The following is a 21,686-nucleotide window of genomic DNA, read 5'->3' on the forward strand; positions in this document are numbered from 1 at the left end:
AAAAGTATTTTCTTCTAGAGATGGCTGTCTTTGCGCACTTGGTTCAGGAGAATAGATATATAAACTAGAGTTATTATGATTCATGAAGTAGGTTGATCGGTGAATTAGTAGTTTCATTTAACTAGGAAAATTTCACTAAGAGAGTTTATGACCGGATCTGCTTCAAAATTTGATATAATGAGGAAAACTGGATGCTTAATACCGATGCGCAATCAGATAATTCTTAAGAGGACTGTAAACCGAGATACCGGGATTTTTGTGAAATTTTCTCTGAAAAAAAATTGGCTGCTTAGGACATTCGAAATATGGAAACATTGAGAATTTTCGATTCTGAATATTAGCCTACCATCGGTTTCTTCCTAACGCTGCACAAAGCTGAGATATTGCGAATTTTGTAGAAAGATAGTGCTTTTAATGTGTTTACAATTTTTTTTGATCGGAATCGATGCCTCATTCGGAATCTACATCCTCAAAACCCTTTAAATACACCTTAAAAAATTCAAATTCGATCGGTCGTATTTTTCGTAAAAAACAAAGACTATAACCTTAGATGAATTTCGAAAAAAAAATTTTTTGGTCTGAAAATTTGATAGAAGTTGCATTCGACCACTGCGAACACAGATCTGCAATCGGTTTGCCTCTAAAAGGTCTCAATTTCGATATATTTCGAGTTTTGTGGGAACATCTTCAAGGGGGTTAAGTCTGCCCTCTGGTGGCATAAATCTGAGATTTTTCATATGGATATGCTTGCCCCACAACCTCAGTTGTGGGGCATTAATCGAGTTGCCCTCTGTCCGCATCTTACAGAACTATTATTTTCCGCGGCCCAACTTAGATAGAATCCTGTAATTAGCTACCCTCACCAAATCCTTGTTTGAGCTATTCTTCGCAGATGGCACTACCGAATCCTAGAAAAAGTCCTTTTAGGAAAATTTTACAAGGAGATTTTATGGCCGGATCTGCTTCAAAATTTGATTAAATGACGAAATTTCGATGCTCAATAGCGATTTGCAATCAGATAATTCCTAGGAGCACTGTGAACCAAGATATCGAGCGTTTTGTGGGAGTTATCTTGAAAAAAAAATTGGCTGCGGAGGACATTCAAAATTTGGTTACATGCAGAATTTTCGATTCTGAATATACATCTACCATCGTTTTCTTCCTAGCACTTCCCAGAGGTGAGATATGGCCAATTTCGTAGAAAAATAGTGCTTTAAATGTGTATACAAATTTTTCTGATCGGAATCGATGCCTGATTCGGAATGTACATCCTCGACACTATCTAAATACACCATAAAAAGTTCAAATTCGATCGGTCGTATTTTTCGAAAAAACCAAGACTATAACCTTGGATATTTTTTCGCCAAAATAAGTTTTTGATTCAGATCGACTCCAAAATTTGATGTAATAAAGTATTTTCCATGCAGAATTCCTATTTGCAATCAGTTCCTCCCTAGACGCCCCCAAAATTGAGTTATTTCGAATTTTGTGGTAACATTATCAAGGGGGTTTAGTCTGCCCTCTGTCCGCATCTTACGGAACTATTTTTTTTGCACGACCCAACTTAGATAGAATCCTGTAATTAGCTACCCTCGCCAAATCCTTGTTTGAGCTATTCTTCGCAGATGGCACTACCGAATCCTAAAAAAAGTCCTTTTAGGAAAATTTTACTAGGAGATTTTATGGCCGGATCTGCTTCAAAATTTGATTAAATGACGAAATCTCGATGCTCAATACCGATGTGCAATCAGATAATTCCTAGGAGCACTGTGAACCTAGATATCGAGCGTTTTAAGGGAGTTATCTTGAAAAAAAAATTGGCTGCGGAGGACATTCAAAATTTGGTTACATGCAGAATTTTCGATTCTGAATATACATCTACCATCGGTTTCTTTCTAACACTTCCCAGAGGTGAGATATGGCCAATTTTGTAGAAAAATAGTGCTTTAAATGTGTATAAGAATTTTTCTGATCGAAATCGATGTCTGATTCGGAATGAACATCCTCGAAACTATCTAAATACACCATAAAAAGTTCAAATTCGATCGGTCGTATTTTTCGAAAAAACCAAGACTATAACCTTGGATATTTTTTCGCCAAAAAAAGTTTTTGATTCAGATCGACTCCAAAATTTTATGTAATGAAGTATTTTCCATGCAGAATTCCTATTTGCAATCAGTTCCACCCTAGACGCCCCCAAAATTGAGTAATTTCGAATTTTGTAGTAACATTATCAAGGGGGTTTAGTCTGCCCTCTGTCCGCATATTACGGAACTATTTTTTTTCCGCGGCCGAACTTAGATAGAAACCTGTAATTAGCTACCCTCACCAAATCCTTGTTTGAGCTATTCTTCGCAGATGACACTACCGAGTCCTAAAAAAAAGTCCTTTTGGGAAAATTTTACTAGGAGATTTTATGGCCGGATCTGCTTCAAAATTTGATTAAATGACGAAATCTCGATGCTCAATATCGATTTGCAATCAGATAATTCCTAGGAGCACTGTGAACCAAGATATCGAGCGTTAGCCATTTATCGGCATTTCACTGTACTAATTTTTTCCGCGGCCAAACGTGTATAAAATCTTGTAATGAGGTACCTCCCCTTATCATATACTTGATAAAACAAGTCACAGTAAAATCCTAGAAGAAAAATCTGGTGGATGCGCTATATTTAAGCGCATCCGCCTAAAAGGCAAATGGTATATTCCAACAAAACTATAATGAATTTCTGTTCATCTCAGCATCAAATTTGATATAACTTCAATCTTGATCACCTATACAGGATCAGATGTTTCCTGAAAGAACTTAGAGCTACTATATATTTTGTTCGTCAGTTCGATTATAAAGCTCAGGACAAAGTGATGCTAGATCCAAAACAAAAATTTAAAATTAGTATTTATTTACAATTTTGAATAGAGCATTATCTTCTGATGAAGAAAGATTCAGAGAAATCAACTAGATAGACTTAATGAAATTTTGACAATTCGCTAACTTGAAATTTTCTGGGTAAAGGGTCAGAATTTTTCTTTCAATGTTATATCTATTCGAAATTCCATTTGCTCATTAATAAAAAAAAATCCATCCAATTGAATAGAAATTCAGGAATCATATACAAAATAATGGAACAAATGTTAGCGAAATCAAAGATTAAGAAAAAATTTTCTCATGCGAAATTTAAATAAGATCGCTAAAGCTATCAACATCGGTGTTCTTCTCATTTTTTTTTTCAATTTATAGATCCTATTAATAACCAGTCCGATGGTAAGGTAGTTTGTAGGATGAAATCGACAATCATAAAGAGAATGTTCTATATACAATTTAATAATTTTCATTATTCATTAATATATCTACAACACAGTTTTTACAATTACAAATAGGGTAGATTTTTTTTTGGAACATCAATTCCAAACTTTCGAAATGACTTTAAGGCACATGTGTCTTTCTGGATTAACTTATTTATTCAATTTTGATACAAGTTTTAAAATTTAAGTAAAACGAACTATTGCTATTAACCTTGTTTGCCAAAATTGATCCTAACTCGAAAATAAAAATAATAAATATATATTACCCAGCACCTTTCAATGAGCATTGATTTATTGACAAAATAATACAATATGTGCAAAATACTAAATTTTTTTAAATTTGGGTACTTATTATGTCTTATACACTTCTTTCATTTGGCTCAAGCTATTATGATAAAGGTTTACAATTCGGATTAGTACGGATTCACATCGGTTAAATCACACAGATGCTGTAATATTCGAAGAGCAATAAAATTTTTCAGCTTCTATTTCCGATTTGAAAAAACTGCATTATCAGGATTGTTAGGTTAGTTGAGGTTACGTTACTACACCCATTATTAACTCTGTTACACTGAAAATATGTTTGAATATCTAATTAAATTAACAATACAACACATTACGATAACAACTACCATTTGACTAAAGCTTTAATGAAGATCGGAAATAGAAGATAACAAAAAAATAAATAAAACAAGAATGTGTGAAATCTACTTAGTTTGCAGAGTAGATTGATATAGTACTGACTAAGATGCATCGAATCCCTGGTGTGTGTACTGATTCCATTTTGTTTCAGACTTTCTGAGATATCCACCTGTTGCTTTGGTGTTCTGCTTCACCAGAGTTCTGTAAGGTGGCGCTCTTCAGAAATTTTCGAATTCCCGCTATCTGCCTGGCGCCGTTTAAAAATTAAATACTGATTTTAGGCTTCGCAAACTTTCACAATTGATTACAATTCAGTTCTTATCGAATTTTTTCATGAAATGAATGGAATATAGTGACAGAGTGTAGAAGATTGTTACGAGCATAGAAATAAAATATTATTGTTCTATACTCAAAGTTCACGAGAGCAGAGAATCGAGAGAAATGTCAAATATAAACGATGTATGCGCCATCTGAAACAGACGCGATCCCTCGAAATCGAGTAGATATAAATCTGAAAAATCTACCGTTTTGTCTGAAAGTTTTACAGGTTTGAGTGGACACACAAGGTTTTCTATGCATCTTAGTACTAACGAAAATAAAGTATCGGATTTTTCAAGCCCCAATTTACTTATTATTTTCCATTGTGTTCTTTTTCCACAAGTACAAAAAATAAAATAGTTCAGTAGGATTCGAAGTAGTTTCTAGTAGCAGTTTGAGAGGAAGAAAAGCCTACTTGATCAATAAGAAAACTATCCATAAACATTCATATCGATCAAAATCACAAAAGTATCGTGAAATCGACGAAAATAGTATACAAACATCAAAGACAGATATGTTTTCGTCATCTTCATAAAATTTATCAGTCTTTATGAAGACGCACTCATTAGAACCGAGAGGAAGTTTACTTATTCACATCAAATTATTTTCTATATCTGAAAAAGTCTGATAGACCCTAAGAAGTTTGTATTTCAAGAGACTTATCCCTAATATTCCCAAAACGCTCGTTCAGTAATTGTACATATCGACATCCAGAAACTTTAGCAGCAATTTGTAAAACAATATCTATTAAAATTAATCAATACATAGAAAATATATTCAAATAAATGCTGTAAACGGAATGTTGTAAACCAATAAAATTTCTTCATAGATAACGGTGTCAAATTTTCAAAAAACAATTGGATCCAGTCTTGATAAATCTTCTAGTTCTTCATTATAAAAAAAAGTAAATAAATTTGAGTAAAATACACCAACAATTTCCTCCAAATACAACAGATAGCCTCAAACGAATCAACTGCGACTGTCAGAAGACATAACCTCCAAACTTGACATTTATTCCACCAAAACCAATCACTTCAATCTGGCAGTAGTTCATTTGAGCTTTTCCTCTTCGTGTAGATAAGACATAACACCCAGTTACCCCCTCTTCAGTTATTTAAAGCTAGCGAATAGATCGTTATTCAGCTGGTTGAAACCCGACAAGTTCTGATTGTTCAACGATTGGTTGGTTTCGAACGCTTGAGATTTCTGACTTATCCTAGGTTGGTTGACTGGAGACGTTGGATTGCTCGCCAGCTGATTCATGCTGGGCGAAGGACCCTGTTTAGGTTTGCTGACCAGCAGGTTGTCGAGGTCTATCTTCAGGTTTCCGGAATTAGTCCATGTCTGGCCTATCGGTTGAGACTTTTGGGGCTTATCACTGTTGTTGTTTGTTGTGGAAGACATCGGTTGCAATGTTTGAGCTGAGGTTGGCATTAGGAGGGACCCTGAAAATAAACAGGGATATTTTGAACTGCTATCGATGGGCGAAACACTTAGTTTGGTTAGGTTAGAAGCTTATATAGGGCTGTCAGCTGTCAAATCAGGAGGTTGATCTGTTTATATAGTGGAGTTTTCCGAATGTGTACATTAAAATTTGAAATTAAATGTAAGTATCAGACTGAATTGAGAGGAGGGACAATGAGACATAAATGGCTGATTTACAAGAAATAGAAAATATTCAACCAAAGAAAAACTTAGCATGTTTATGCGAATGACTGTATAAAAGTTATTGATTCTCTGCATAGACTACTAAATCATTAGCCTCATTTGCATGAAAAGCTACAAAACTTTTTGTTTTCGTTCAGCTGATATTTTAAGTTAGGACTGCCCAATGTCAACCTAACTTAACAAGACGTTTGAAGAATGATGGACAAAAAATTATGAATAATTGTTGCTATTTCTTAGTTTCAAGAGCACATATGTTTCTCTAATTCTATGGCAAATCCGTTCATTCTGCCATACCTTGTAGAAAAAAAACGTGAGAGATTATTTTAGTTTCACACAAGTTTCATGGTTATATTTCATTATTATATGTTGGTATACGCTCTATTAGTGTGACGTCACACACCGCCATTTTTAGTTCTACTGTCAGTGTTCGGAATCCAAACAAATGAATAGTCATTCAAATTAGTACGGTGTCGTTGAAGGAATTGGTTTATTTTCATAAATAAGAGTATTTGAGGAACGATTTCAGTATAAATTGATAGACAGAAGGAACGAGGTTAATACCAGTAAGTTTGAATCCTGTATCATTCCCCAGATTTTGTAAAAAGCCATGTTTATTAGTTGAACTTCAAGTTCGAACTTACTGGCATTAATCTTGTGCCTTCTGTCTATCAATTAATAGTAAAATCGTTCCTTAAATAACCTTATTTAACAAAATAAGCCAATTTCTTCAACGACAACGTACTAATTTGAATGACAATTTGTTTGTTTGGATTCCGAATACTGACAGGAGACTAAAATGTCGGTGTGTGACGTCATCACTAATAGAGCGTATTCAGAACTCTCCTTTCACAGAGCTATTTATCTGTCAAATTTGTGATACAGTAAACAGTTCTGCCAACCAACAGTTTACAATACAAAAATCACTAAAGGATATCTATGGAAATATTCCATTATTTTAAATTAAAATTCAGGAAATTAGAGAAAATGATGTATAATACTCATACAAAGGGCTTATTCAAAAACTAGCCACTTCGTGTCTAGTTTTTGAATTTTGAATTCGATACTTGTATTATAAATAACTATTTCGGTTGTATTCAAAAACCCCTAAATTAGTTGCACTGCAAGATGACCTTGAAAAGTAGAAGGGGAAATGGAAATGAATAATGATGAAAACCAAAACTTTCTACAAAATTTCATATTCAAGTTATAACACAGAATTAAGAAAGAAAGAAATAACAATATCAATCATATCATATAATTTAGGAACTGACAAATTTTTCTTACAAAAATAAAAAGTGAAAAATACAAGTAAACAAAGCCATACGAATTCTACAGAATCAATCATCATCATCTTCCGCATCAACCCTAATAACGGAATCTAGAAGCCTGGAACAACTGGTCGCTATTGCCCTACACTCACTGTTCGCCTCACCAATGTCCACATTAAAACTAAGCACATCGAACAACCACAACTTAAGCTTCAATATCTGGTCCACAAAGTCGGTCATCAAGATCTGCTTGGGCACGTTGATCAGCACAGCAGCTATCAGAGATATCGACATGATCCTCACTTTGGGTTCCTTGTGGCCCTTCAGGTACCAGGCTAGCTTCAACGCTTCCACTCCCATCTTCGGAACTATCGGGCAGTTTTGCGAAGAGCAAATGATAGAACCCAACGTTTGGAGAAAACTGATCAGTATTATAAAGTCGCTGTCGTTCAGAGGGTTTTCGATCAGCAGTTTGTTATTGTTGAAGCCGTATATGAGAGGGAAGAAGAAATACCCAGCGCAGTCGCAGAATATGTTAACGTTCTCTATTTTCCTGTGTTTCAACGATCCAAAGTACCTGGTCTTTGTTTCTAACCTCCGTTTTATCACCTCCTGTGCTTTTTCCAACTTAGTTTTTTCTTTACCGCCCTTCTTCATCACTTTCGTATCCTCCTTCTTCTCCGGCCTCAAGCTGGACAAATTCCTAGCGGCTTCGGCCAATACGTTGAGCATCAAGATCCTGTGACACATTGCGTAAGTGCCAATCTTGGCGTGAAACTCCCTGCATAAATATTCAGCGTAAATAGCTGGATAAACACAGGTTACCGCCACGCAGTTCCGAAACACCAACTTCTCGAAGTTCTCGTTGTAGAATTTGGGCTCCAACGTTAGCAGAATCTGCAGGATTTCCAAGCCGATGGAAGGGTCATCGTCTGGCAACTGTTGCTCGACGATTTTTTCGCAACTTTCTAGGCTCACGTTGAAAACGTCTGGGTTCTCAGTTTCCAAAAGCCCATCCCGAAGGTCTCTCAAGTAAGCCGGTGGCTGTGTCTTGGCCACTTCGATGTCGTTGGAGGTGTCGTAGGGCTCTAATTCGTCGTCGGAGTCCAGTTCGGGGGCCCCGTCTAAGATTGTGATGGTGTAAGTTTTACTTTTCAAACTAGGTGCTACCAATTCGTTAGCCACAACTTTTTCGGACATTCTAGGCCTGAATTTCCTTTCTGGAGGGATGTAAACGCTGTTTTTACACTTCTTCTCACCGACTAGAGCTTCGATATGGCTGTAGACCTCCTCGGATACCTCCTTTTCCTTATAATAAGCTGTCATGTTCAAACCTGCCAAATTCGTAAGATCCTTCACTATTTTCATCGTTTCCTCCTTGAAATTCTCGTAGTCGAACTTAAGTTCTATCTCTTCTTTTCCTGCGGCTTCTTTATTCAAAACGTTCAACATAATCTCCCCGGTCTTCATTCCTATGGCTCTGAGGACCTCCGTAGAACACTCCAAGTGAACCGGAAGTCCCAGATAGATTTTCTCTTCGAATCTCTTTCTTTCCTGCTCCTCCAAAAATATATTCCTCAGGGAATTGAAGGACAACACTATCATCTTGGAAATGTATAAATGATGCTCGACACTCGTGTAGTTCACGGATGATTTGGTCGACCAGGCTTGGATCAGGTTGGTGAGCAGTTCTAGGAAGTGGAACCTTGACACTTTGCTTAAGTACACTACCAGGTTCTTTATCAGGAACTCGTTGTCTGGAACCATGGTAAACAGGGGGATTCTTTCGCAGAGGAAGAATTTCCAATTGGGATCTCTTATTAGTTCTAGGCCGACAACCGAGGGGAAGTAGAATTCTTCGGGATTTAATTTGGTCAAAAGAGCCTTTCCTAAAACTTCCACGCCAGTTTTTTCCAAGTTCTCCAGGAGCTTCCATATCACTTTTCTGTAAGATTTGGTTTTGGGTCCTGCTTTGTTGGTGAGGATGGCCAAGATGCGTAAGAACTCCTTCAACATGTCCTCTTGAGTTTGCTCGTTAAAACTGATCAAAACTTTGTTTAGGAGAATCCCGAAATTCTTGTAGTAGATTTTCAATTCGTTAAAGTTAGGAGAATCGGTCAAGAACTCGATAATTTTCACAACGTTGAAGTATAGGAATCCAACGTAGTTCTTAGGCTGGAAAAAGTCCTGTACTTGTCCTTCGAAAGCGTTAGCCACGCGATTTGGAACAGAGATCAAGTTTGTAACGATGAGATTCCATTCGTTGTTCCTTTCGAATTTCTCCCTGTACTCTAGCATCTCGTTTTCGATGATACAACCGAGAGCTGCCGCAAAGACTCCTTCGCTACTCAGCAGATGTTCCAAAATGACAAGTACAGACTGTTTGTTTTTCACCTTCGTGGTTTTGATCGTCTCCAGGATTTTACTCAGCGCAACAGTGAAAAACTCCCCGTTTTCAACGACAAACACCTGCAGCACGGGCTCGTACAGCTTTCCCTCTAAAATTGGGAAACTCTCGTCGAACTTCGACATCAGATCTTCCAGAACCAAACCGTACAAATCCGTAGGGTACTCGACGACTTCGTCGATCCCTTGAACCTTCTGTACCGTCAAGGTTCCCGGAAAAGACACCAACAGTCTTCCCAGAATATCCAGGATCTTCCGTATGTCGATGTCTCTGGTGATCTTTTCGATCCGTTGCAACTCGGTCAAGGCCTTCGAGAATTCGCTACGAATTTCCTTTCCCAATTTGGATTCTCTTCTATCCGGCTTTCCGGTATTGCCATCTGTAACGGGAAATCTCGAATGAGTTTCCCCTGTCAAATTTTCTATTGTCGGTAGGGAGTTTTCACCCGAGGTTTCGCTGTAAATACTTGAAATGTGTTTCGGTTTTAATATTATTCATTTTAAAGCGCCAAAAAGGCGTTTTGTACGCAAGGTAAAATAGATGGGGTAAAGTGAGGTTATGACATATATGCTAAGCCCTTATTACACTACTACTTTATCAGGGTTCGAGAAAAAAATAAGGTTTTATAAGTTTCTTCTCTTCCACAAACGTGTTTATAGATTTAAATTTGACAAAGTTGATAAGAATAAATCTTTCAGAACATAAACATAACCTCAAAAGTAATTTGTCGAATTTATTGAGGTTATAGCTCCGAAATTAGCACTGCTGACAACTTAAAAAAAAAGCATGCCAGACGTCTATGAGAAATCCAAGAAATATATAGAAAAAGATTAAAATAGACACCAAAAAGACATAGTGTAATAAGGGGTTAAGAGAAGATAGTATAAAAAAATGTGGCAACTTTTATCGCAATTTTTTTGTTTTTAATAAATCAAGCGGTATTAAAATAAAGTTCATCAAGTACTCACCACTATTGAGTAGGTTATTGTTCTGAGTCCCCGAATTTAGATCCAAGTTTCCAAAGTCACTCAGAAGATCGTTAACATTATTACTCTGTCTGGGAGCGGCTTGGGCAGGAAGCACCCCCATACCCTGTCCCATAACGTTGCCTTGGGGGACGAAAGAACCACCCATCAAAGGAGCAGCACCGGTGGTAGACGAGAACAGGTTAGGTTGAACCATGGACGGCATCGTGGGTTGGGCGGTGGGTATCACAGGTGGGATGAAGTTTTGAGACATCGGGGGCACCATAGCTTGAGACGGCATGGGTTGACCGAGAGGCGAGATCATAGGTTGAGATACTGCAGAGATAAAGTCAAAATGAGGAATCCGAGAACAACGGATTTACCATTCAAGCTAATTTAACAATATTCATTTGAATCCTTCAATAACCTAGCTGTCAGTTAAGTTTAACTTGAACCTTGACTGTTGACCAATGAAAGTCGCATATCTGACAGATAAAGTAAATTGGCAACACTGATAGATAAAGACTTTTTATTTGACAGTTTCAAATTGAGAAAATTTTTTTCATTTAATTGGCGCGAATTTTTAAAAACATTCATGTTACTTTTGGCAAATGCATCTTTTATTTGATGCAAACATTTGGAATAATAATTAATAAAAGATTATATTTCTCTTTTTAAACTTCCATAACCTCCGAATGTCAAAACAGAACACTTCTAAAATATAGGCGCATTGTTGCCAACTATCAGATCAATTGAAAAACTGACACTAGTGCTTCCAAAATAAGTTAAAGTTAATTGTGAATTAAGCAGGCTCAAAGTGCATCGGTAAAAATGCGTTTAAATCAGTTAATCTTACCTGTTGGAGAAGTTAAGGAGTCGAAGGAAGTGAAATTATTGCCTGGCATAAACAAATCCCCACCTTGAGCTGTACTGGTTTGCGTGGAGAAAGCCGAAGTGAAATCCGCAAATTCTTCGGTAGTACTCAGAGGAGTGTTTCCCCCAAAAGCACTCTCCAAATCAGACAAATCCGAAGCCGGTTTAACGGATGTTGTCGTTTCCTCTGCCCTAGGATCGAAATCATCGTTGAGAAGATCATCGGAAGTGGTATTTTTCACGGTTATCGGACTCTGGACAGATTCCCTACCAAAGTTTGCCGCAGCACCTAAATCGACCTAAGAATTTCAGGGAAATCAATAAAACTCGAATTTTCTGTGCGGAAAGGTTCAAAAATTGAAGCAGAGTTTAATAAATAAATAGGTACCTTTTTAATGGGTTTAGCTATTTTCTTTGGTGATGTAACTATAGAAGCGTTAAAATTCAGATTCACTCTGTTTTCCACCTTCGTTTGACTGGCATTCAAGTCGTTATCACTGTATTTTTTTGGAGGCGTATGCCTCTGATTCTGATTCTTTTGTGATTCTGTATCGCTATCACCTCTGCCCTCAGCTTCTTCTTCATAGTTATAGTCTCTGTAACTATTTGGATACCCTGATGTGTCATCCCATTCCTTCTCGCCAGAGTAATCTTCTCGAGATTTATTATAGGAGGGTTTTTCATCCCAAGTTTCTTGAGAGCCTGTGAATTCCAGATAGAAGTAAAATCATTTAAAAATGACAACTGATTTCAGGTCAGAAATAAACTTTATCATATCTATATCTAAAACTATACTCTAGTTGTATTTTTTCATAATTTAAATGCCTTATAACCCAAATATACAAAGAATATTCCATTAAAAATAAAATGAATGAGTTAAGGTACATGTTACATAATTTCATTAAAATCCAAACCTATAATTATTACTGCAATCATAGCAATAACTATTGCAACCATGTAAAGTGAAATATTTCATAACTGAATTCAATATGAACAAATTGCTCACCAAATCTCATGCCAAAAGTGTCAGAACTGATTCCAGTATATTTATCTTTGTTCTTTTTGGCTTTTTTTCTTTCTTCTCTCAACCTATCATCATCTTGAACAAATTCAATCAGTTCCTTGACTTTGTGCCTAATATTAACTCCCTGATCTTTTCCATTATCATCCATAAATGTATAATTTTCTAATGACCTTAAATCATAAATATGCTCTCTGGCGGAGGTGACAACTCTCTCTGAACCATTTTTAACAAGATAATTCAGTAGTAGAAGTGACTAAAAAATTCACCAAATTAACTTTCACAAGTCAAATGGATTAGTGAATAAAAAAATCACTCTGAATGAGTACCACACCTTATAGGTTCGTCTCCAGTTTTGCTTGTTATCTTGTAGCATTCTTTTCCACAACATAGACATTACTTCGGGAAAATGTTCATAGGTGAAAGTGGAATGAGCAAGTTCTTGCATAATTTGGCCAGTAGGGCCCCAAGCTTCATCATTAGTTGCTTCTCTTACTTTGGCTTCAATTTCAGTGTAATTCATAACAACATTTGTACTGAAATTAGGAAGGAGCCAATTGATAATTGATTTTTATCCAGAAAATGATAAGAATCTTGCATTTTTCTGGTTGAATTAATAAATGAACCATCTGTTTTGGTAATGAGATCTCAAGGATATTACTTACACCTTGTCTGCGAGTTCTCGCACTTTCCACATACTAAAAAAGTTTTCCATTTCGACTAATGTTACTTTTACATAAAATTCTACACTGAAAACATTTGATAAGAAAAAAGGATTTTAAGATTAACAACAATTTTCCAATAGGTGACTTGGCTAGCTAGGAATTAACTGCCATACCAGTAAGAACTGCCAACATTAAATTTTGAAAGGAATTATTCTACTTAGACTACTTTCATTGAATAATATCATTTAATTTTGCGATATTTTGATATCTATTCATGTATCTGCTGATATTTTTTTAAATAAACGGTAATTTTATTATAGATAGAAAGTAACTACAGTGCGGAAACTACAGTGCTGCCACTTCTCAGAAACTACCACAAATTAACTAAGAATTTAATAAGTAAAGATCATATTGCAAGTTTGTTCCACGTTCATATTAATTATGTTTCACATAAATATTAGTACACAATTTTTTCTGTGAGGATTCTTTTCCTGAAACATACATTTCACTGTGAAGTTTAGTGGTCTGCTCAAACAGCTTGTTTAAAAGCATAGCGTTTCTAGTTTTGAATTGTAATCATTTTCTTAACCACCTAATAAATCCGTAATTGGTATATAGAATTGATGTTCCTTTATTAAAGAACGTTTTTCACATTCAAGATAAAAAACGTTACCACGATTATGTCAGACATGTTTGTGAAAAACAACGACATAGCTTAAAGCGCCCCTAACGGCAGTTGCGATTACTAATATAAAAATCACTTATGAATAATAATAATAATAATGATAAAATATCTTTCAGGATATTGAAAAATATTATCACATGAAGAACTGAAATTTGTATATCATTTTCTTCTCATTAATTTTCATTTATAATTTTTACTGATACCATTTGCTCTAAAATAAGTTGCTCGATTATGAAACTCTATGTATACACAAATCCAAAATTCAATTAGCTCTGTGATCGAAATCTCTTACGAACGCCATTTTGATACTTGTGTTATCAGTATCACTGTTATCAGTAAGTAAGGTACATTATTCGACCTGAGTTGTCTACGGTTGAAAACATTTGTTTTTCTCGATTATTTTCTAGTTCCTGAGTTTAGTTGTTACCCTTGTTTTTTATCGTACTATGAGTGATAGGGAGGTAAGAATATAAAAATAGTTTTATGTCAAAATTAAACCGGCAGAGCCAACTTTATTTCCCTTAAATTCGTTATATATTGCCAAGAGTGGCATTTCTCCAAAGTAGCTTATTTCATTTAAATATTTTATTTCAGAGAAGTCGTTCTATAGATCGTAAAGGCATGGCTCGCGATCGTTCACCACACGCAAGGCGGGAAGAATCTCCAAGGAACCACAAGGACAAAAGTTTTTCAAGGTAAGTCAGAAATACGTTATAATGTCTTGTTCATGTTAATGCAGTTAGCATACATGAGGATACATTTTTTACTTATAATCTCATTAAAAACACCAAACACTGGTTCTCAGTGAATATTTTTTATTTCCTAACCTCTAAAATGTTTGTCAAATGTTGAATTCAATATCACATGAACGAAGATCATTTTTATTGGTTGGTTGATCAAACTAATTATTATTTTCATTTTGAATCTCGGGGTTCGGAAGTATAGGGGTAAGTGGTACAAGGTGGTACAGATCCTTCCAATCAATACATATTTGTGTGTATTGTTGAAAGTGACAATATAACCATTTTCTTAGGAAACTACTGTTGATATTTTGTATGGTGTTGTCCTTCTTGCAGTACACAGCCTTACTATTGTTTCAGAGAATCATGAGGAAAGTGTATTCAATTTTGTTGTTTTGAAAAAGTTATTATTAGGTATCTTGAATTTTAATTTCATTGCTTTTTATTTAGGAGTCCACCATCTAACCGCAAAGGAAAAATGTTTAGAGATGATGACAGGCGTAGAGACAAAGGAGACAATAGAAACAGGTAAGCTATTTTAACCATTTGAAATAGATTAAAACAAATTGATTGATTGTAAGTTTGCCTTAAGCTGAATTTCAGTGTGTTAAAAAAGTGTTGTTGTGTTAAAAGTGTTGTAAGGTTAATAAATAATCTATTATAATTGAAAGAAGCTAGATGTTCATTATATGTATCTATTATTTAATTTCATGGGATATATTTTCTGTTTTTGAAACAGTTTCATAACGTTCAGTGCATATTTTATTGATGGTTATTGCAGGTCTAGAAGCAGATCCCGTTCAGGGAAAAGATATAAGAGTTCGCGATTCTCTCGTAGTAGGTCCAGGTCAGGTGGTTATGGAAGAGATAGAAGCCATTCACGCAGTCCCATGTCTAGTCGTAGACGTCACACTGGCACTCGTGACAATCCTAAGCCTTCCCGTTGTCTGGGTGTATTTGGCCTCAGCGTCCACACAACAGAGGAAGAAATATTCCACATTTTCGCTGAATATGGACCAATTGAGAGAGTTCAAGTTGTGATTGATGCAAAGGTGAGTCCCGAAAGTTTTTTTTATGAATGAATTGCGTTATGACAGTGGGTTTTTTTAGATATATTCTAAACTTAGCGTGCTGTTTTTGTTAGTTATTGTGGACAAGATGTACGGACAGACAGAATTGATTCCGACCCTAGATTTTTCTTCAATTATTTCATCATTGAGACCGCTGTCAGTTCGAAATTCGAAGAGCATTATTGAAATTGAAAATTTTTCTATTTCCTTTTCAGACCGGACGTTCCCGTGGCTTTTCCTTTGTGTACTATAAAAATACAGACGACGCCAAACAGGCAAAGGAGCAACTTGCCGGGATGAAAATAAGCGGAAAAAATATCAGAGTTGATTATTCCATTACCGAAAGGGCTCATACTCCCACACCCGGAATATACATGGGAAAACCAACAACGTAAGTGTTTCATTTGGTGTAAAACTTCTTGAAATTTCGACTCCAATTGCAAAATTTTCATTTTCCAAGACCGGTGGAACTTGAAATATTTGCGATTGGTACAGGGAACCAGGGACCGTATTCTCGACAAGTGATCTTTCAAAACGTATACGTACTTTCAGTGCTTCGAACACTGAATGCACGTATACGTTTTGAAAGATCACTTGTCGAGAATACGTCCCCAGCGAAAGGTTAGTGGTACATGATGTGAAGAGAAGAGTTATGTGCAAAGGGCCTTCCGTACATTATTTCTAATCTCAATGGTTTGCATTTGTACCTATTTGATCGAGTTTCGACCCACCGACACAATTTTCATATGACATTCTGCCATGCTTGGTAGAAACTAAATCGCGCAGGTTTCACAGAGATTTCATGGTTACATTTCATCATTATATGTTGGCACTTGGAATTCTCCTGTCACGGATTTATCTATCATCTGTCATATTTGTGACACAAAAAGTAGTTCGCCTAACTAAGATGCATAGAAAACCTGGTGTGTCTACTTATACCTGTGAAACTTTCAGACAAAACGGGAGATTTTTCAGATTTATACCTACTTGATTTCGAGGGATCGCGTCTGTTTCAGATGGCGCATACATCGTATTTATTTGACATTTCTCTCGATTCTCGGCTCACGTGACATTTGAGTATAGAACACAAATATTTCATATTCTATGCTCGTAACAATCTTCTATACTCTGTCATTATATTCCATTCATTTCATTAAAAATTCGATAGGAACTGAATTGTAATTTATTGTGAAATTTTGCGAAGCCTAAAATCAGTATTTCACTTTTAAACGGCGACAGGCAGATAGCGGGAATTCGAAAATTTCTGAAGAGCGCCACCTTACAGAACTCCGGTGAAGCAGAGCACCAAAGCAACAGGTGGATATCTCGGAAAGTCTGAAACAAAATGGAATCAGTACACACACTAGGGATTCTATACATCTTACTCCTAACCAACATTTTTCAATGTAAAAATCACTAAACAATATTGATGGAAATGTTACATTAATTTCAATAAAAATTCAGTGAATTCGAGAACATAATTATATATATGAAGTATAAAAAGCTATTTGAACATTGTTTCGAAGATAATGTAAAATAATGATAAATCGAAAATGGTACAATTCAAATATTGAGAATAAAAAACTAATAACTTGGAAACTAGTTATAGCTATTATTTGGAAGAATTTCAACACTAGTTTGAAATGTTATAACAATGCTTCGAAGATAGTTTTTAACATCTCTTGCACTTTCCAAGATACTAATAACAAATGTTTTTTTTTCAAAATGAATTTATTTGGTGGTGTGGTAGTATTTGAGGGTACATTCGTGAATTTTTCTTTCATGATTGTGTCGGGAAAAAGCAATTGATGAAATTTTCCAGAAGTTATTCTGGAACATCCTGTACAGCTCGAAATTAAATGTCCAATGTTACAGCTCCAACATTAGCTCCTTTCGGAGCTAATGTTTCGAAAAATGATCAAAAAAGAAAAAGAGAAGATACTTATTAGGGATATTTGAAGAAAATTCTTCTGCTGCTGTAGGATTTCTGCTTGCTAACTTCGGTGTTACCAATATACTTTATCTGTCGTCTATGTAGGTGTTATATGAAGAAACTGATGATGAACTGACGAAAATATTACTGACTCACCTTTATAGAATAAGAATTTAGTAGTAAGTCTTTTTTCTCCTCCAGCAGATGTGCACCCTGAGAATTTTTAAATAATCTTCATAAGCATGCCGATTGATTCGAATTTTTTCTTAACGCATTGTCGAGAAAGCAACGGGAATTGGTCTGAACTTGACTCGAGTTTCAAAGGCAGTTGTGCCAACTTTGCTACAATAAATTACAATGACATAACGAACGTTTCAACTGACCATTTCTCGATGCTCTCTTCGCTGTTTGTCTAATCGTTTTAGGTTATGTTTTTAAAATTTTTTCGTTTCTGTTTTTAGAAAATACGACAGATACGAAAGAAGAAGAGATCATCGAGACAGAGAGTAAGCAAAAAAAATATCTTTGTGTCAATTTTTTTATATTAAATGTATTTTTTTTTCCTCAGTGATCATTATGATGGCAGCAGATCCAGAAAACACAAACGTTCCTCGTCGCCCTTCTTCAGGCGGAGGCGCTTTGATCGATCTAGATCTCGTTCTTACAGTCCTCGTAAGTAGCTTTTACATTTTTCGTTTCAGTTTTTTCCATCTTCGTTGAAGGATGCTGGGACAAATGTACCCTTAAGTTGGGTTCCGAAGTTTTTGTTCCGAAAGATTCTTTCAACAGCCTATTGCAAAATGGGCAGAACTCTTGTCTTGGAGTTGTTTAGCATTTCTATGTTTTTAAAACTTTATTCATTTTTATTTGTGTTGTGTTATATATTAAAAAAATATATATGTATATATATATATATATATATATTTTTTTTTTTTTTTCGTTATATTGTTATGATTCCATTGTTCCACTGTAATCTATTCTTATGTAATTTCATTGAAGACCCTTTAATAATTACAGGTGTTAGACTTTGAAAATTTCCGTTTTTCCTATGGTAAAGGAAGAAAGTGGTTGTTTCAAGATAGAAAAAAGTACGAAATTTTTATAGCAAGACGTTGAACCCTTTTTTTTGTTTTTTCAAGAAGCGAAAATAGAAAATATAACCCCCCTCCCTGAGAAAAATACTCGGTAATCGACTTTTTTCACATTCGGTGCTCGCTACCTTGAAAACTATCTAGAAACTGAAGAGGTTACGAAGATAAGGTATATTCAAGGAAGATGTATTTCAAACATTTGCATTTTGCTCGAAGATATAAGAAATAGAAGAATTTGCGAAAATGTCTATTTTGCTTGAAGATATAAGAAATCGAAGAATTTGTTAGTGTCTATTTTGCTCGAAGATGTAAGAAATCGAAGAATTTGTTAAGTTCTTTTTTGCTCGAAGATATAAGAAATCGAAGAATTTGTTAATGTCTTATTTTGCTCGAAGATATAAGAAATCGAAGAATTTTAGAAAATGTCTTGAAATGTACTGTCACTTTTCATTTATAGATTTTGTAGATGAAACTGTTGATAGAGGTGAGGTAAAATACATTTCTCTATTTCAGTATCGTAATGAGATCATTACAGTTCTAAAAACAGTGCTGTAATGAACTCATTACAGCATCGTTATCAAGTAATATTTTTCGTTTTGTGGTTGTCTCTACTGCCTTCCAATCCTATCAAATTTCAACAAACGTCAATAATTGTCAACATAATGTATAATTTGGATATAGTGAAATGATTTGCAGCATTATTCGCAATTTCTCTTAATTCAGGTGGTGTTTAATCGATTTCGTCACATATAATTCATGAATTTAATACGTAATTAAAAATTATTTGAAAATTCAAAACGTACAATTCAAATTCCGTAATCTGTCAATTTTCGTAACAGTTACCAACTGCCAAGATACAATACAAAAGTCACTAGGATGTATAATTTGAATTTTTCATTGAATTCCGACAATATTTCACAAAGCTTGACTGAAATAGAGAAAATATCGTCTAATACTCGTTGCAGAAGGCAATTCCGACACTCTTTCGCATTCGTGTTGGAATAGGAGCCCATTCTGCAACTTGTTTTAGAATATACTATTATTATTGCAATGAAAACACTTCAACCATTTTAACGTTCAGAAGATAACTCACCATAACAATCTGGCAACGTCGCATTCCAACATTAACGATAGGTGTTATGTTTCGGTGCGTTAGATCATGATTTAGTAGTAGTTCAAATCATCAATTTAGTCTTCAATTTCTTGCTGGAAGAAAAAGAATCCTACCTAGTCAGATAAATTAATTATCTGAGCGCACAATAATCTCGTAAAAAAATTGGAATCGGAGAGGATTTTTTTAAATTGTTAATCAATTAATTGTTCACAAAGAACCATTAGGTGTAGGGCTATCTATTGCCGTAGAAAATGTACTAAAACTTTACCCCTAAACTTCTAACCTAATTGATTTAACCTAACCTTAACCTCCCATTTCATCGTGTTCCGGGCTTGTAATCTAGAAGGCCATGACTACTAACCTTCCATCTTTTTCGAACGCGACATCTGTCGGTAGGAAATAATGGAATCACATAAGAAGGTTGCCCTTTTCAGGGAATTGTATCTAACATTTGTCAAATTTGGAATTAATACCTACACACAGTGCATTGATTTTTCTGTTGCCTTAATTCAATTTTTTTTTAATGTTACTTTCAGGTCGTTATTAGGCAGTTGGAACGAAGTCATTTGCGGCGGTTCATAATTCTAGAGTTAAGTTTCAGGAGGAGGTCCTTCATTGATACATGATCACCAAGTGATTGATTATTTGTTTATTGGAAATATTTCGTTCATTGAAACATTCGAGACATATCGATGAAGATGTTCTCCTTTCTGTTTTTTGACCTTGTATCATTTTTTTTTTTTTCCTATCATGATAGGGAAAAGATCAGTTATGTTCAGTTTAGACTTCTTGTAAATTTTTGCATTTGAATATGACAAATTATATTATTTTAAGTTGTAATAAATAGTAAACTAAAACTAACACTGTTTTGTTTGTTCTTTAAAAGGCTTTACAACAAGATCTTGGGATTGAAATTTGAAGTATGTTTAAGAAATTGAAACCCCAAGCTTATTTCTCTGAAATCGGCTACGCAAACTATCAAGAGTGTTTTAATCAACTCTTTTGAAGAAAGAATATTGGTCTGGTCGAAGACTTCAGATCAAGACTTTGGGCTTCAACTGAAACCGAAGAAAAACACCATCAACTTGAAGAACTCAACGAGTCTCTCTTGGTTGTCAAGATCAGTACTGGAAGATTTCTTAAACATATTCTGAAAATCTTCACCACAGTGACAAAGCGACAGATTTATCTTAGTGAAAATCACTTTTCAAAGTTATCAAGCAATAATAGGCTCTCAACTTTCTTAAAAAGTTGAGACATTTATATTGAGGGTGAACTAGCAGTCACTACATACATTTGTGACAGGGGTGTATCCAAGGAAGGGTGGAATTTCCTAAATATCAATCAAATTAGATAGAGTGCAAAGTAATCTTAATACTACCCTTGGAAATATCTTGGATATATCCTTGTAATATGCTTATTTTTTAAATATGTTAAAGAGAAGTTGATTGGAGTCTTGCACGATATTGTGATGTGGTTGATTACATGATTGTGAAGAGATGGAGTTTGAATTAACCTTGAAGCCCAAAAAGGTGGAGATGCTGATTTTCTACCGATTCCTTTGCTTCCCATGCTACACAAAAAAATATATCATTCAAAAATGTCACTTGAGAAGGCTTTAGCTTCAAAATTGGCTGAACATTTTCCTTCTCTTGATTCAACAATATCAAGTTGTGTTAGTTTTCCTCAGCTTATTTAGAATATTGGACTGCTACCTCAGTAAATTTGGTTTGTAGCTGAAAATCTGAAGAGTTGTGAGACAACAAAATTGTGCAGCGTTCTCAACTTGAAATAATAATAGTAAATCGACTTTATTAAAAAAAAAATACATTTGCCCTGAAAAGGCGAAGATTAGCTAATGCTACTCTTAACCTTCAGTGTTATAGTTCCATAAGAATCCGCTATATCATAGCGTGGCGCTAA

At 35.2% G+C, this 21,686-nt stretch overlaps 2 protein-coding genes across 3 annotated transcripts; one reads left to right on the forward strand and one right to left on the reverse strand.

Annotated features, from left to right (window-relative positions):
* Nucleotides 1-7,122: 7,122 nt before the first annotated feature.
* LOC123680988 (telomere length regulation protein TEL2 homolog) lies at nucleotides 7,123-13,323 on the reverse strand. The gene is made up of 7 exons (XM_045619139.1): nucleotides 13,131-13,323; nucleotides 12,800-13,001; nucleotides 12,451-12,721; nucleotides 11,833-12,146; nucleotides 11,428-11,743; nucleotides 10,575-10,907; nucleotides 7,123-9,985 (listed from the first exon to the last, which is right to left on the reverse strand). Exons 1-7 carry the CDS (start codon nucleotides 13,178-13,180, stop codon nucleotides 7,269-7,271), a joined length of 4,203 nt encoding a protein of 1,400 aa, XP_045475095.1. The 5' UTR covers nucleotides 13,181-13,323; the 3' UTR covers nucleotides 7,123-7,268.
* Nucleotides 13,324-14,097: 774 nt separating this feature from the next.
* Nucleotides 14,098-21,261, forward strand: LOC123680990 (transformer-2 protein homolog alpha-like). Of its 2 annotated transcripts, none has more exons than XM_045619140.1 (9): nucleotides 14,098-14,159; nucleotides 14,223-14,276; nucleotides 14,410-14,510; nucleotides 15,006-15,083; nucleotides 15,337-15,607; nucleotides 15,841-16,016; nucleotides 18,020-18,064; nucleotides 18,127-18,230; nucleotides 20,650-21,261. In XM_045619140.1, exons 2-9 carry the CDS (start codon nucleotides 14,262-14,264, stop codon nucleotides 20,673-20,675), a joined length of 816 nt encoding a protein of 271 aa, XP_045475096.1. In that variant the 5' UTR covers nucleotides 14,098-14,159; nucleotides 14,223-14,261; the 3' UTR covers nucleotides 20,676-21,261. The 2 variants fall into 2 exon arrangements, with proteins under 2 accessions (XP_045475096.1, XP_045475097.1); XM_045619141.1 differs by lacking the exon at nucleotides 20,650-21,261 and adding an exon at nucleotides 20,300-20,624 and having other exon boundaries at nucleotides 14,099-14,159.
* The last annotated feature ends 425 nt before the right edge of the window (nucleotides 21,262-21,686 follow it).

This window comes from Harmonia axyridis, chromosome 5 (assembly GCF_914767665.1).
Source record: "Harmonia axyridis chromosome 5, icHarAxyr1.1, whole genome shotgun sequence".
Taxonomy (NCBI): Eukaryota; Metazoa; Arthropoda; class Insecta; order Coleoptera; family Coccinellidae; genus Harmonia; species Harmonia axyridis.